This window comes from Branchiostoma lanceolatum, chromosome 6 (genome assembly GCF_035083965.1).
Source record: "Branchiostoma lanceolatum isolate klBraLanc5 chromosome 6, klBraLanc5.hap2, whole genome shotgun sequence".
Taxonomy (NCBI): domain Eukaryota; kingdom Metazoa; phylum Chordata; class Leptocardii; order Amphioxiformes; family Branchiostomatidae; genus Branchiostoma; species Branchiostoma lanceolatum.
Genome location: NC_089727.1, coordinates 14226072 through 14240756, shown reverse-complemented (window position 1 = coordinate 14240756; position 14685 = coordinate 14226072). Strand labels below are relative to the sequence as shown.

Here is a 14685-nt window from a genome sequence, read left to right as displayed (position 1 = left end):
AAAACAAAAGTATTTCATCTAATACTAGTAGTGAAATGGTATACTACAATGTATACTAGAGGTCCCATACTAGAAATTATATTCGCTTGTTGTAATTATCTTCGCCGAGAAGATTATGTTTTCGGTTACTCCAGCTGTAGGGTGGGTCTGCATGTATGTCAAGAGCATAACTCTAGAAACTTTGATGAATCTTCATGATTTTTGGTAGGTGTGTAGTGGTTGTGCAAAGGAAGGTCAAGTTCAAAAACCATTTACCTGGTGTTTTTCAACATTACTGCAGCGGAATTTGCATGTTTGTGTGTTTGTATTTAGGCAAACAAATTGAGTGACGGAAACGTAGATGGATCTTCATGATTTTTTGTAGGTGTGTAGCGGTTGTGGGAACGGAGGTCAAGTTCGAAAATGGTTCACCTGGCGCTTTCCTATCGTTGTGCAGCGAGCTGTGTATGTTTCTGTGTTTGTATGTCGCCAAGATAACTCGAGAAGCTGTTGATGACTCTATATGATATTTAGTGGATGGGTAGGGTTTACAAAAAGGAAGGTCAAGTTCGATAATGGGCCTTCTAGTGGGTAAGGTACTGCAACGGGGCTTCAAAATTTGCTGTGTGTAGCACATCCTGTTTATATGCTCGACAATGCAGAACAATATTAATGTATTCGTAGGTTCGTCTTGTGGCGAGTCTGACGGTGTTGACTACAAAATGAATCCGATTTCAGGATAGATCGCTATCTTCGAGGTTCTATTAAACCCAAACATAATCGTGATGATTTTGTATATCAAAATGATTGAAATGATCTGTAAAAGTTGTTACAAGCAAATTGCTACAGGTTATTTCATACCGCAACTTAGTACCGTTTTGTGTGTGCATGACGGTACACTGGAAGGAAAAGTCAAGATAAAAGTCAGTGGAAATTAAGGTAAGGTACCGTACACTAGTAACTGTATTCTTAATGCATTCCGCATTTACGCTTTTTGCTATGTTTTTGCAGGTCAGAATTATTATGGATTGGATTGGATTGATATTTTTCAGTGTTTCTAGGTCTTGTTTCAATTCAGTCAGAGCATAACTTGGTGGCAGGGCAAAAGGCACTACTGTTAAAAAGTATATCAATAAATACAATTCAGAAAATTCTTGGTAATAGATTTATTGGCGGACATCATAATCATAATCAATCGTCGTCTAAATGTCAGCTAGAGAAGCCTCCGAATTCATCATCTATTTTTTGATATAACTCGACTGCAATTGAGCTAGGTATATAGTATAATATAACGTTGCGACCCCTGTTACATCTGTTGGCCATTGTTTTTACTTTGTTTTGCCGGAGGGGGTGCATTCGGTTGTTGCACCTGTCACACTAAACCTACCGGGTCACCGTGTCTGAATGTGCACTGCCTGTACGGTCCAAGTAACGTTAAGAGACCTCTCTGGGCAAAGTTTCTAGCAACGACATTACCATTTACAGGTAATCATTTTACGAAAAGTAAACAAATAACCAAAAAATTAAGTTTTCAGGTAAATTAGAATAGCTGCTTCAAGTCAAAGAAAATGTACTCGTCAGTCATTACACTCTGATATTTCGTCATTTGTACGTTGACGCCATCGACGGAAGAACGCCAGAAAATACGAATTCAAAATTCATAACTGCATTTAAAATAAAACATTACTAGACGTAAGACAATTGTCCATGTAGTCTATTAGACAAATCGTGCAAAAAAGGCACATGTAGACGACGTAATAGAATGTAAATATAGTAATCATAACATCGTGGCGAGACCATCACTCGTCTGGTGTGAGACCACAAGGCCGCTTGAACTCGTTTCCAAACTCACGTATATACTTGATAGCCGCTGTGAAAAAAGAACAAATTTGATAAAGACTGATGCACACTGACATAACATAAGCTTTAATAACAATCCAATAAAGTAACCTTTTACAGATCTAGAATGATCTTTACCATAGCTTTTGGTAGAACTTATCAAAACTCACTGACTAAATAGATAACGTTAACTAGCTGAAGATAAAGTTTCGGAACACTTACTCCACTTGGAGCCGATGAGAACCGGGCACCCCGCGTGTTGTGACCGCGGCAAGTTGTCTCCGGATTTGTTCAGATTTTCAATCATCAGGGCGGCATTCTGGGAATAAAATCAAACATTTCCATGACTTTTTTCACCATACCTTCCTCGGAAATGGTTGCCATACTTGGAAAGAAAGCAAAGGGCAGGTAAGGCATGCTCATGATAAGAATCAATTGATTGTGCATCAGACAGTTTAAGTCGAAGACAAATACTACGTTACCTCGGTTACATCATAAGTTACGCACGTGTGAACCAATAATACACACATGTAAATGTTTATGCTAAAATGTAAGCTACAGCAAGAAGACAAAGACAAGTCATGTACCTGCACAGCGGGAGTGATAAGATCGAGATCAGGGAAGACAACAGCACCGCCTGCTTCAACTTCGTTCAGCTGGAACGAAAAACAAACAAACAACGAAGCTAAAGAACAACACTTTTGACCAACGCAATACGGAAACATGTACATTTTGTTTGCCACCACACAACTCACAACAACAGGTTTTACAAACTTTCCTTGACGTTTTTAGACTTTCTCCGTGGAATTTTCCTTCAGCCTCAGCCGACGGTACCCTAATGGTCACAGTAATGTTGTAGAATTAGATATCCTGACTCACGTAAATTAGAAAGGTCACCATTCTGTTCCCATCTAAGGCTGTCTGGTATTTGTGTGCTTCCTGTGGGAAAGTAGTTGGAATATTCGTTAGAAGGAGAGGAGAGAAACATAGTTTATTGTCTAGAACTGTTTTTTTTTATGTGGAAAAAAGATGTTGTTTTGCAACAAAGAACCCTTAATAAAACTGAAGATCGATGTTTCTTGTACATATTGGGTAAAACTACCCGGTTCCAAGCTTAGTCAACCTAAGGAGAACACTGTTAATCACAAGTTTACTGTCAGATCCTTTCGAACCCTTTCACTTTGGTACCAGCTTGCATTGAAAAACTAAATCAGACAAAGCAAATCAACTAAGAACACCGCCTAAACACAATACAATACAATACAATACAATACAATACAACACAACAATACACAACACAACAATACACAACACAACAATACACAACAGTAAAACGCAATGCAACACGGTCTGAGCCTTACCGCCATGTAGTCCTTGTGATGTTGAATAGCGCCTCCTAGCCCGAAATTAAAGACCTGTAGGAACAACAACAACAACAACAACGTAACGCATTGAAGAAATCTTTGAAAGTATCACGAAACACATTGATGGCATGTGATGATCAAAGCAAGGTCAAAGCCACACCTCTGATTTTTAATAATATAACTATTTAGCTTCAGTTACATTACGTTGTAGTTGAGTTGCCATACCGTAACAAAAGGCTGGTGGGAAAGCGTCACATGTGAATGCGGTCATGATGCATTGGTAACCGAATACTACGAATGAAAAATTCAGCATTGTCTTACCATCATAGGCTCTGCATGCGGCGGTCCCGTGGACAACCCGGTCAGGTGGCCGACTCGTCTACTCATCTTCCCAATGAACGAGTCCTCCTTATCACGGATGGAACCGCTAGAGGTTCAGATGTATCAGATAGAAAGTTAGTCTTACTGAGTAAAACACTATCAATAGTATCAAAGTAGAATTGAAACACGTGTAACTCAATAGACTACATTGTATGATCAAAGCCTCGATCGTACCATCCATGCCTACGTTCATATGCACTACAATTCCAGCATGATTTTTAAGAAAATTATGCTTTTACTTGCCTTTCACTGACTGAGTAGATGTCGATGTAGACACGACCCTTACCATCCAAAGCCAGTGTCCTTCGAAACTGTAACAAAATTTAAGCAGTAAAAAGGTCAAAAAAATCATGATTGAGGTTTAAAGCTTATAAATTCCTCAGATTGGGCCTTTTCACTTACACAAAGTCCACAAAAGTACTGTCAAATATCCAATTACATACACTAACTTAAGCTGCTTTCTTGGAAAATAGTAAAGAAGAAAAACGGACAAAATGTCCAACCTTGGGGAATCCCGTACTCCTGAATGTCCTGGCCTCGTTCTGACTGATGACGTCATGGTACATGACAAGGCGAGGGTTCTTCCTGTGAAGAACCTCCATCTTGGCTGGACTGATGTAAAGGTGTGGGCTGTCTCGGACGTAACGACACTTGAGACCTCGACGAGGCGCTACATTCTATACAACAGAACGTCTGGTAAACTTTTTTAAATTTTGCTAAGTCAACTGAAGTCCGTATGAGTTACGCATTAACAATTTTTGGTTCAGTTAAAGTTTTCTGACTTTGACCGTTGTGCAGCCTGGTTATCTAACAGAAGAATGACTTCTTCGGCCGTAAACTTTACCTAAACCAAACAAATGTCGATATGTTTGTGAAGGTTAGACATCCAGGTAAACAATATATAAAGAAAATTCAAACTCTACAACTGGATGAAAATTCGGAGATTTATTTCCGGACGTTTCGAGTGACATCCATCACTCTCCTTCAGCGTCACTAAAGTGAACTAGCACTAACCAGTATTTACATACAATAAGGCCACACCAACTTGATTTTATGGATGACATCCTCTGGAAACCCCAAAACTAATGCGCGCGGGCGTAAAAAAAGAAAATCCAGCACACAAAAAAAATGCTGCTAAACCACAGGACTACTAGTACAAAGCTGGTATTGCGAATTAAACCACAGAACACAGTTTATTTGTAGGAGGTACATGTAGGTTGTCTTGTTCATCATAGCAGACTCAGCGCAAGTGATTGATTTTTAATACAGTATATTGACAAGAACGACCAAAGAAGTATACTATTAGAAGGTATTTGGCTCCAAGGACTGTGGGTGATATATGACTGTGATGAGAATACTCATATACACCCATAAGGGCAGTTTCAACATAAATGACATTGAACAGTATATTAAGCATTCCATGGTTTACGCTCACAAATCTCACTGTGAGACCTCTGCCAATCCTTCAATTCCTCTCCCATGTCTCTCATTATTGCAAAAGAAACGTGTGAGAGCCAATCTGGATAAGTCGTGTTTGACATTGTCTGGGCGATATTCGCTGGCCGCCGCAATCCTCTCGTACAACTGTGCAAGCGCAAAATTCCCCTAGCCAACATCGATGGCATACCAATCTACAAATACGACCCAGTTTTCCGATAAGCCGGCACAATGCTAGCCTTTTGCGGCAATCTAAGTCAGCAAGTTCCGGAGTTCCGTGTAGCCTTAGAGGAGGTTATTTTTTTTGTTGACAACAGACTAAAATCATTGCGCGCGCGGATGTCATCCATAAGATTAAGATGGTGTGGCCTAACTAGAAAAAACGGGTTTTACATGGCAAATCACACAGTCATGTGCTGCTAGTTCACTTTAGTGACGCTGAAGAAGAGTGATGGATGTCACTCGAAACGTCCGGAAATAAATCTCCGAATTTTTATCCAGCTGTAGAGTTTGAATTGTCTTTATGAAATGTCGATATGGAACTCATACGGACACAATGTGAACGATAAGGTCAAAAGTGCGACCAGTAGCTGAACACAACATCTATAGACATGGTAGAATTCAATTGTAATTGAACCTGAAGAACGTCCAGGCGACAGAGGTGTCTGGACTTGGCCAGTGAGGCCTTTAACTTGGCTGGTGCTTCATCCACCGCGGTGCCGCCTAGAGCTGCCAGCCGCATAGCGTCGTCATAGTCAGCGTAAAGGATCTGGTTGTCAGGATCTGTAACATACGAACACGGTCATGCTTTCATTCATGTCATCAGCTCCTTTACATCCTGCCGGACGATCTGTTCAGCGTCGATGGACCAGCTTTACTCTTGCAGTGTTTGCCTCAAACAGCGCAGATGAAAGCTGTTGTTTGGCACGGTGTGTGTCTCTTTTATTATGTTTCGCCAACGAAACATATTGTTTTTGTCACGTTTCTTCTTCTTCTTCTTCTTCTCCTTCTTCTTCTCCTTCTTCTCCTGTCAAATCTTCAAATCGCTTCTTCTCGGTCGTCCGTCGACCAAATAAGCTGAAATTTGGTATGCAGGTAGAGTACGTGTATACCCCTAGACCCTTTTAAAATTTTTTTGATATAAGGTTTTAAAATGATTTTATGGAGGTTTTTTGGTCATTTTCAGACAAAAGTCGCACATTATGGCCTCCTGTGCCGTGGTGTTGAAACCTGAGGACCTGAAATTTGGTTTAGTTGTGCATTGGATATTTACCCAAAGGACCCCATTATTTTTTTTGGCATACACTACTTCAAAATGATTTATTTTGCAATTTTTTGATGCAATTTTTGGTTATTTTCTGTCGGAGCCAGCAAGAACTAGGTCATACTGTAACATAAGCCCTCCTACATAAGTCCCTGTCTGGGACTTAAAACCAAGCAGATGTCAGGGGGTACCTATACTAATGGTATTACAGAAAGTTATATGTACCTTATGTTACATGCTACGGATGTTATATTTGAGATGTAGGTACCTATAGGAAAGGTGACTACACCTGACAATTACTTATGCTAATGAGGACCTAATTCGCATAATGTATGCTTAAAGTTGTATGTGCCTTACCGTAAATGCTGCGGATGTCATCTTTGAGATGTAGGTACCTTTAGGAAAGGCGAACACACCAGGCCATAAATTATGCTAATGAGGACCTACTTTGCATAATCGATGCATGAAGTTGTATGTCCCTTACCGTAAAAGCTGCGGATGTCATCTTTGAGGTGTAGGTACCTTTCGGAAAGGCGAACACACCTGACCATAAATTATGCTAATGAGGACCTCATTTGCATGATTTATGCATAAACTTGTAATTCCCTTACCGGAAAAGCTGCAGATGTCAGATTTGACATGTACGTACCGTTAGCAAAGGTGATCACACCTGGCCATGAATTATGCTAATGAGGACCTCATTTGCATAATCGCGCATAAACTTGTATTTCCCTTACCGTGACAACATGTAGGTACATGTAGGAAAGGTGAAAGCACCTGGACATAACTTATGCTCATGAGGACCTCATTTGCATAAATTATGCAGAAACTTGGATTTGCCCAGGAGTTATTTTGGCACAGCCCACTTCTTGCATGAGGAGTATGGGCGAAACATCCTGAATTTGCTCTTAAAGCAAATGACGGCCAGTCTAGTTAACAAAATGTATTTGCATGAAGTTTTATGTAAATTCACTCGAGAATTTTACAGTTGGCATCTGGAGAACTTTCAAGGGGAAAGAAGGCCTGTATTATTGTCCACGAATTGCACAAACAATTAGATCAACAAAGAACATCAACAACAAAAACATATTCGTCATATTGTTGTGTAATCTATTCGGAATCATAAAAATGGACATGTTTATCCTGAACCGAATTGCACGGCGATTGATTAGGAAAAGGAAACAGTTGAGAGAAGAAAAATCAGTGTCAATTTCTTATCATTTGCGAAAGATCGTCACATAACCAAAGACAAGAGGACTGGACTATGGGATACACAGAAAAGAGATAGAAGATACGGAAAGCTTATTAGTTTTGCTTACCAAGCTCCAATGCTTCCCGATATATAGTAAAGGCTTTCTCGTGTTGCTTCAACTGTTGGATAACAAAAATTCTCACGGTCAGAAAGAAATATCCGATAACCAACAAAGATGTTGTCACACATATAGCAAAGTAAACTAGAGTTCCACGACCTCATACTTTCGCCGACTGATGTTAGCCTTTTTGAGTGAATGCTTATCACTCAGTATGTAAATAAGGTCCTCATTTGCATAAATTTTAAGTGATCCTTTTCTCTACACATAACACAGCATTAAAGTAAAATCTTAGCAAAAAAGGCCATTGTATCATTTCCTCAAATATTATGTTAATAAGGCCCTGATAATTTATGTCTGATAACATCTACATTTGATTATCTCCCAAATGCCACAAGAATGAAATCCCATCATTTACCACTCTGAAATTATAGTATTTCGTCATTTATTATGCAAATTAGGTCTGACTACAATGGAATGCAAGGGTTTGTATACTTTTTCACATCACAGATCCTGATTTGCATGATTCTTATACGATCAAGTAAATCATCACTCAAGCTATGTACATCCCTACAAATCATGACGATCAGTCATCACCTTCTTGAGTTATTCTCTTTCAAAGTTTGAAACAACCCAGGCCTATACCTACGAGTTCTGCCAAGAGCTATAAGAGTAATCACTGTAAGAATATTTTTGCTTTATTGGTATCATAACCTCTATCTTTTCTACAGAAAATAAGGCAATTCGTTGGAAATGTATTTGCTTCAAACCATGTACATGTACTTTACACATCTTGATTAGCCAGTTGTATCAGAGAATCAAAGTTTTTGTGGGAAAGACATATGCTGGTGTCATTGACAAATAGCATAGAATAAAGTATTGTTCTGTTACGAACCAAGTGCACAGAATAATGTGTGTACTTCGTAAGACGGGTCAAGTGTGACATTACAGATTAGGTGAGCAGAACTAAAGCGTGAACGTCGTATATCGTGTTTCTTTTTTTAGCTCCAGTGCAATTTACAGTTTACATACGCCTCGAGATACTGACGTGTGCCCACCAGGAACCTGCCTGATGCCCGACCGTCTTTCACGGGGCAGTCGGCAGGGCCCTGTCGGACCCCACAGGGGTCACTACAAGACACAGTCAGAGCAACTGACGGGTACCTGTCGGATACCTGCCAACATGGCCAATGAAGGTGACAAACGTTTACAAAAATGCCACCGAGCGCCCACCGGAGCACCCCGGGACCCCAACAGGGTAGCGCGATGGAAACTTTTAATTGTGACCACGACAGCCTGTGCCCCCCAGACGTCAGAGCCCGGCCGGGGCTACATTCCCGACCGTAGCATTAGTAACACCAACCTCCTTGGTTTGATCTATAGTTCCTACATGGAAATAGGAAGCTAAAAATGTTGCTGCCTAAGTCCCCTCTCCCACCACTCGACCTGGCCCACTTGACGTCACACATGACCCCCATGATCACATGATCGCAACCTTCCTAACGTTTATCAAGGAGGTTGAATATATTTAACCTCCTTGCGTTTATCAAACTTTCTTTTTCCGCTCGCGATCTTCTAACTTTCGCTCCTCTGATGCTGACCTTGACCTCTTCTTTCTCCCCATGTTGTCACGACTTTCGATAAGAGGTTAAAAATATCTAAAATCGCTAAGAAATTAGCTGTTTTCTGACACAAAGAACTTCTCACAAATGTAGCTATAATCCTTCTGTTCCCTCAGAGATCCTCAGACAGGTCCCCCAGTAGATGTAAGTGATACCCCCGTGGTTGCACCATGTTGCCACAGCCTGGCCTGGAAAAGTGATTAATGGCCACCAGAGTCAGGGAACAGGCCATGCCAGTGACAGCAGGGCATCCGTGATTAATCACCGCCAAGCGGTTGTGTTGTGTTCAGTTGTGTTTTGAAACCATTAGCTAGCTGAAATTTTGTTAATGAGGCCTTGTCATGCATAATTTTCGTCTGATATTGTTCATCTTGACTTAGCTTCCTAATAATATAAGAATGAAATTCCAATCATATAATATTGTGGTATTTTCAATTAGTATTTTCTAATTAATTATGCAAAATAGGTAGCTATTAGCATCATTGGTATCTATCGATACCTCTATCTTTTTCAGCTATATATGTCACATGTTTGAGAGTTCTATTTTGAAAGGCAGCAGATTTATAAACTTTCCATGCTAATTATGCAAATTAGCTCATGATTTGCATAATGAGTATTTGATTATGTAAAGCATTAATCAAGCTATCTACATATTACAAATCAAGACGATCCGTTGACCATGTGTCTAGTTATTCATGTCCAAAGGTCAAAACAAATAAATTAAAAACACCCGCTGCAGCTCCAAACAAGCCGCTAGAGGGCCCAAACGTACACAACTTACTTCATGTGGCATGGACTATCTACCACACAAAAATCATGACCGTAGCATTTGCAGAAAATTTGACCTCAAACTTTGAAGCTCTGCTGCAGTACCTTAGGTGCCCGCTAGGAGGCCCATCATTGACCTTCTCCTTTAATAAACTTACCTATTCACTAAATATCGTGCACAACCATCAACAGCTTCTTGAGTAATCCTGTCAACAAATAAGTACGCATACATAAACAGCCCACTGTAGTACCGCAGGAAAATGCCAGGTGACCCGTTTTTGAACTTGAGCTTCGTTTTCACAATCTCTACGTACCCACCAAAAATCATGCAGATCCATCATCAATACGTCGAGTTATGTTGTCTACATACAAACACACTAACATAAAAAGTCCACTGGAGCACTTTAAAAAAACGCCAGGTTAACCATTTTCGACCTTGACCTTCGTTCCCACAACCGCCACTTACCTACCAAAAATCAGCAAGATCCGTCAAAGTTCTCTCGACTTATGATCTCGACATACATACGGACCCACTTTACAGCTGGCGTAACCGATAACATAACTTTCCCGCGAAGGCATACCTTCCCGGCGAAAGTAATAAGCATTATTGCTCGTGATATCAAAGGGTTGAGACTAAACATACCTTAGAGTGGGCACTGGCTATCCTTGACAGAGCCCTAACTCTGCTATTCAGCCCGTCAGCGGAGGCCAAGTTGAAGTTATACCACAAGATGCCGCTCTCAGAGTCGTTCTGCCGACATGCCACGTCCCCGATGAACATGGTGTCAGACAGGTCCAGTGTCAGTGTCGGCTCCATCCCGGTCACTGCAATGTGCTGTGGCACCGCGGACTGAGGTGACGTCACCGTCATGACCACCTGTCCCTGGACCAGGCTGTTGATGTCCAGGTTGTAGACCAGCTGGAGCCGGACCAGTGCGAACGCGGACATCTCCAGATCCTCCTTGTCCGGGAGCTCAACCAGTATGTTTGGTTTCTCTATGAGGAAAAAAATGAAAATGAAAAATATGACATCCGTAGCTTTCACGGTAAGGGAAATACAAGGTTATGCCTAAATTATGCAAATGAGGTCCACATTAGCATAATTTATGGCCTAAAGGTACCTACAACTCGAATATGACATCCATAGCTTTTATGGTAAGGAAAATTCAAGTTTATGCATAAATCATGCAAATGAGGTCCTCATTAGCATAATTTATGGCCAGATGTCCTGACCTTTCCTAATGGTACCTACATCTCAGATATGACATCCGTAACTTTTACGGTAAGGAAAATACAAATTTATGCATTAATTATGCAAATGAGGTCCACATTAGCATAATTCATGGCCAGGCGTGTTCACCTTTCTTAAAGGTACCTACATCTCACATATGACATCTGCAGCTTTTACGGTAAGGTAAATAGAAGTCGATGCATACATTATGCAAATTAGGTCCCTATTAGCATAACTTATGTCCAGGTGCATTCACCTTTCCCAAAGGTACCTACATCTTAAAGATGACATCCGCAGCTTTTACGGGAAGGGAAATATAAGTTTATGCATAAATTATGCAAATGAGGTCCTCATTAGCATAATTCATGGCCAGGTGTGTTCACCTTTCCTGAAGGTACCTAATCTCAATTATGACATCTGCACCTTTTACGGTAAGGGAAATACATGTTTTTCCATACATTATGCAAATGAGGTCCTCATTAGCATAATTTATGTCCAGGTGCATTCACCTTTCCTAAAGGTACCTACATTTCAAAGATGACATCCGCAGCTTTTACGGTAAGGGAAATACAAGGTTATGCATAGATTATGCAAATAAGGTACTCATTAGCATAATTTATTGTCAGGTGTATTCACCTTTCCTGAAGGTACCTACATCTCAAATATAACATCCGTACATTGTAACATAAGGTACATATAACTTTCTGCAATACCATTAGTAGAGCTACCACCGCACATCTACTTGGTTTTTGGCAGAAGAAGAAGAAAGAAGAAGAAGAAGAAGAAGAAGAAGAAGAAGAAGAACAGGCAAGCAAAAACAATATATCCCCCTTCCCACTGGAAGGGGAATATAAAAAAAGGACCGAAATTCGGGCTGCAGTACCTTAAAAAGCCACTTGGGGACCATTTTGCAAACACCTAACGTTACCAAGATACCAAATATCATAAAGATCCATCTATGACTTCTCGAGTTCTGCTTTTCACACACACACACACACACACACACACACACACACACACACACACACACACACACACACACACACACGCACACGCACACGCACACGCACACGCACACGCACACACACACACGTGCACACGCGCACACACACACACACACACACACACACACACACACACACGTGTACACGCGCGCACACACACACACACACACTACGCTTCGAATAACACGTACCAATCAGATCTTGAGCCTGCTGGAAGACGCCCTTCATATGCTTTTGACTGAGTCGCTTGATCAAAAGATAAGCCCCAACCGGATGGTGGGCAAAATGTAAGGGGTCATCCCGAGGCGGATGTAGCCAGCTGTCGTCATAGCTGTCCACGTAGCTGGAATGCAACAATATAAGTCCTATATCACATTTCATTTCAATTGTTCCCCAGCTACCTATTTTTGTGAATTCTAGTACGTTTAGAATGACATGCGGTACTTGTAAAGTTTTTTTGCTACGCCTCAGTGGGTAGCCAAATAGTATACTATACGTTCGTTTCTCAATAATTTTTCAGGCATTTCTGTAATGTCCACGCGTGTCATATCCGTACTATAGTAATCGGTATCATTGTGGTGCTAACAATGTAGACGTTTTCATCATGAGAGAAACAAAAAAAACCTTCGATATCTAATTTGTCTTTGATAACCACTCTCGTATGACCAGAAGAAATCTTCGCACTGGCAAACATGCGCTAAAACCGTTGACAATACTGTAAATGCTATTTTTCAGGATTTATGGCGGGTAGGGTGGGCATCTAGGCCTGAATTGTTGTTTTTCGGTCAGCTGGGTTTCCCAGGGTCAATTTTTGTTCCACAGTGCCCCCCCTACGGACTACCTTCAGTGGACGTTAGCTTGCTTGGTCTCCCGTTGGACGGGAGGCGAACAATAGCAACAAACTTATATCAATAAATAATAACCCAGGCCGTCGCCATGGCACTACAATCAGTCAGAAAATGATGACATCACCATAGCATCAATTCAGTGCATTTTGTTTGTTTCACTGATGTCAATTTAGTAGTAATCCCTGTTGATATCAACCCACCGGGTTACATAAATCCGACACTTTGAAAAATAGTGGGTTTGGTATATGTTTTTACATGTTCAACAAAACAAACACAAAGTCGTACAACTGCACAAAATTGATGCCATGCGCTTAATTTCAACATATTCATCCAATTGAAATTGACGATACAGAATAATATGTGCCTGATGAATTGTTACAAAGTCATTTTGCAACTCTTACAGATTTGAGATATTTTGACGCCGGCTTTTTCTGAATCTCGAAATTCCTTTGTTCTTTTGTTTATAGTGTATGCACAGGATTGTAACATGCTGGCAGGTATGCCCCATTAATATCTAGAAGAATTACTAAAACCATTCTACGTGCATGAAAACGGACAATTCAAAACAAAGCAAAAGATCATTTTCCTGTCGGAAATTTCCAAATTTCACACTTTTGCAAGTGCTATTCTGATTTGTGGACTCTTGAAATCATTGCATCGGAGGCATACCCGTAAAGTGATAGACTTTAAGTAATGCAAGCTACTGTAACATAGATCTATCACAAGGACATTTTATGTAAATACTATAACTTGTGTAACAGGATGAAATCTCACCTCCTGAGATCCCCAGTCACCTGCCCGCCCTGGCTGATGTACTGTTTGACCTTTCCGACCATTTTCCTCTCCGCCAGCAGCAGTCTCTCCACCCGCACGATCGCGGAGTAATATCCTATGTCCTTAGCAGCACAGAGGCCGACTGCAACTACAAAGCAAAGGAGAACGCGGAGAAACATTTCGACCTAAGGCTAGTTTAACTCAGAATAAAGACTCCGTGCTCAGGAGTGGTGTATAGTCGTGCACACAGACACAACAATGCCGGTTCAGACGGAGGGGAGTGTGACAGCGTCGTGTTGATATATCCTGGTCATACGTGGCAAAATTCTGTCAAAAACAACTTCACGAGAAAAGAGATAGCAGGAAATACAATTCGAGGCCGCCTTTGTAAAATAGGTTGACATCTTCAACAGGTTCCTATGACTTCTGTTACCATGAGAAATTTGAAAAAAAAATTGTTGTCAGTTTCTGTAACATTGTTGGAAATGGTAACGCAGGGAAAGCCTTATCCAGTGGTGCCCCTTCCCCATAAAAATTCAACGTCTTCAATTACACGGATTCAGATATATTCCAGCCCTTCGATATTTCTTCAGGGTAATGCAATGCAACTATATGAGGCCGATCAAGTGATCAGCACATATGTGTAATGGTGAGGAAATTTATATATATTTGGCCTAAACGTGCAAATATTTGGAGTCTTTTGCTTATGTCTATGCCAGACGTTGACAGTAGATGAAAGAGACCGATGTTTATGGATGTTGTGAGAACGGGTGATATCCGGTACGCACACCTGTTGCAACAATATAACCTGGCCATTGCGCTTGGAAACATATGTGGGAATGATGTCCAGGAAATTCTACATCA

General features: G+C 40.8%; 1 protein-coding gene across 1 annotated transcript; it reads right to left on the bottom strand.

The window, feature by feature from the left end:
• Positions 1-1136: 1136 nt before the first annotated feature.
• LOC136436721 (prolyl 4-hydroxylase subunit alpha-3-like) lies at positions 1137-14253 on the bottom strand. The gene is made up of 13 exons (XM_066430934.1): positions 13822-14253; positions 12391-12542; positions 10608-10960; positions 7584-7635; positions 5638-5783; positions 4067-4240; positions 3807-3874; positions 3504-3609; positions 3180-3233; positions 2698-2757; positions 2406-2474; positions 2041-2137; positions 1137-1849 (listed from the first exon to the last, which is right to left on the bottom strand). Exons 1-13 carry the CDS (start codon positions 13998-14000, stop codon positions 1779-1781), a joined length of 1581 nt encoding a protein of 526 aa, XP_066287031.1. The 5' UTR covers positions 14001-14253; the 3' UTR covers positions 1137-1778.
• Between the last annotated feature and the right edge of the window lie 432 nt (positions 14254-14685).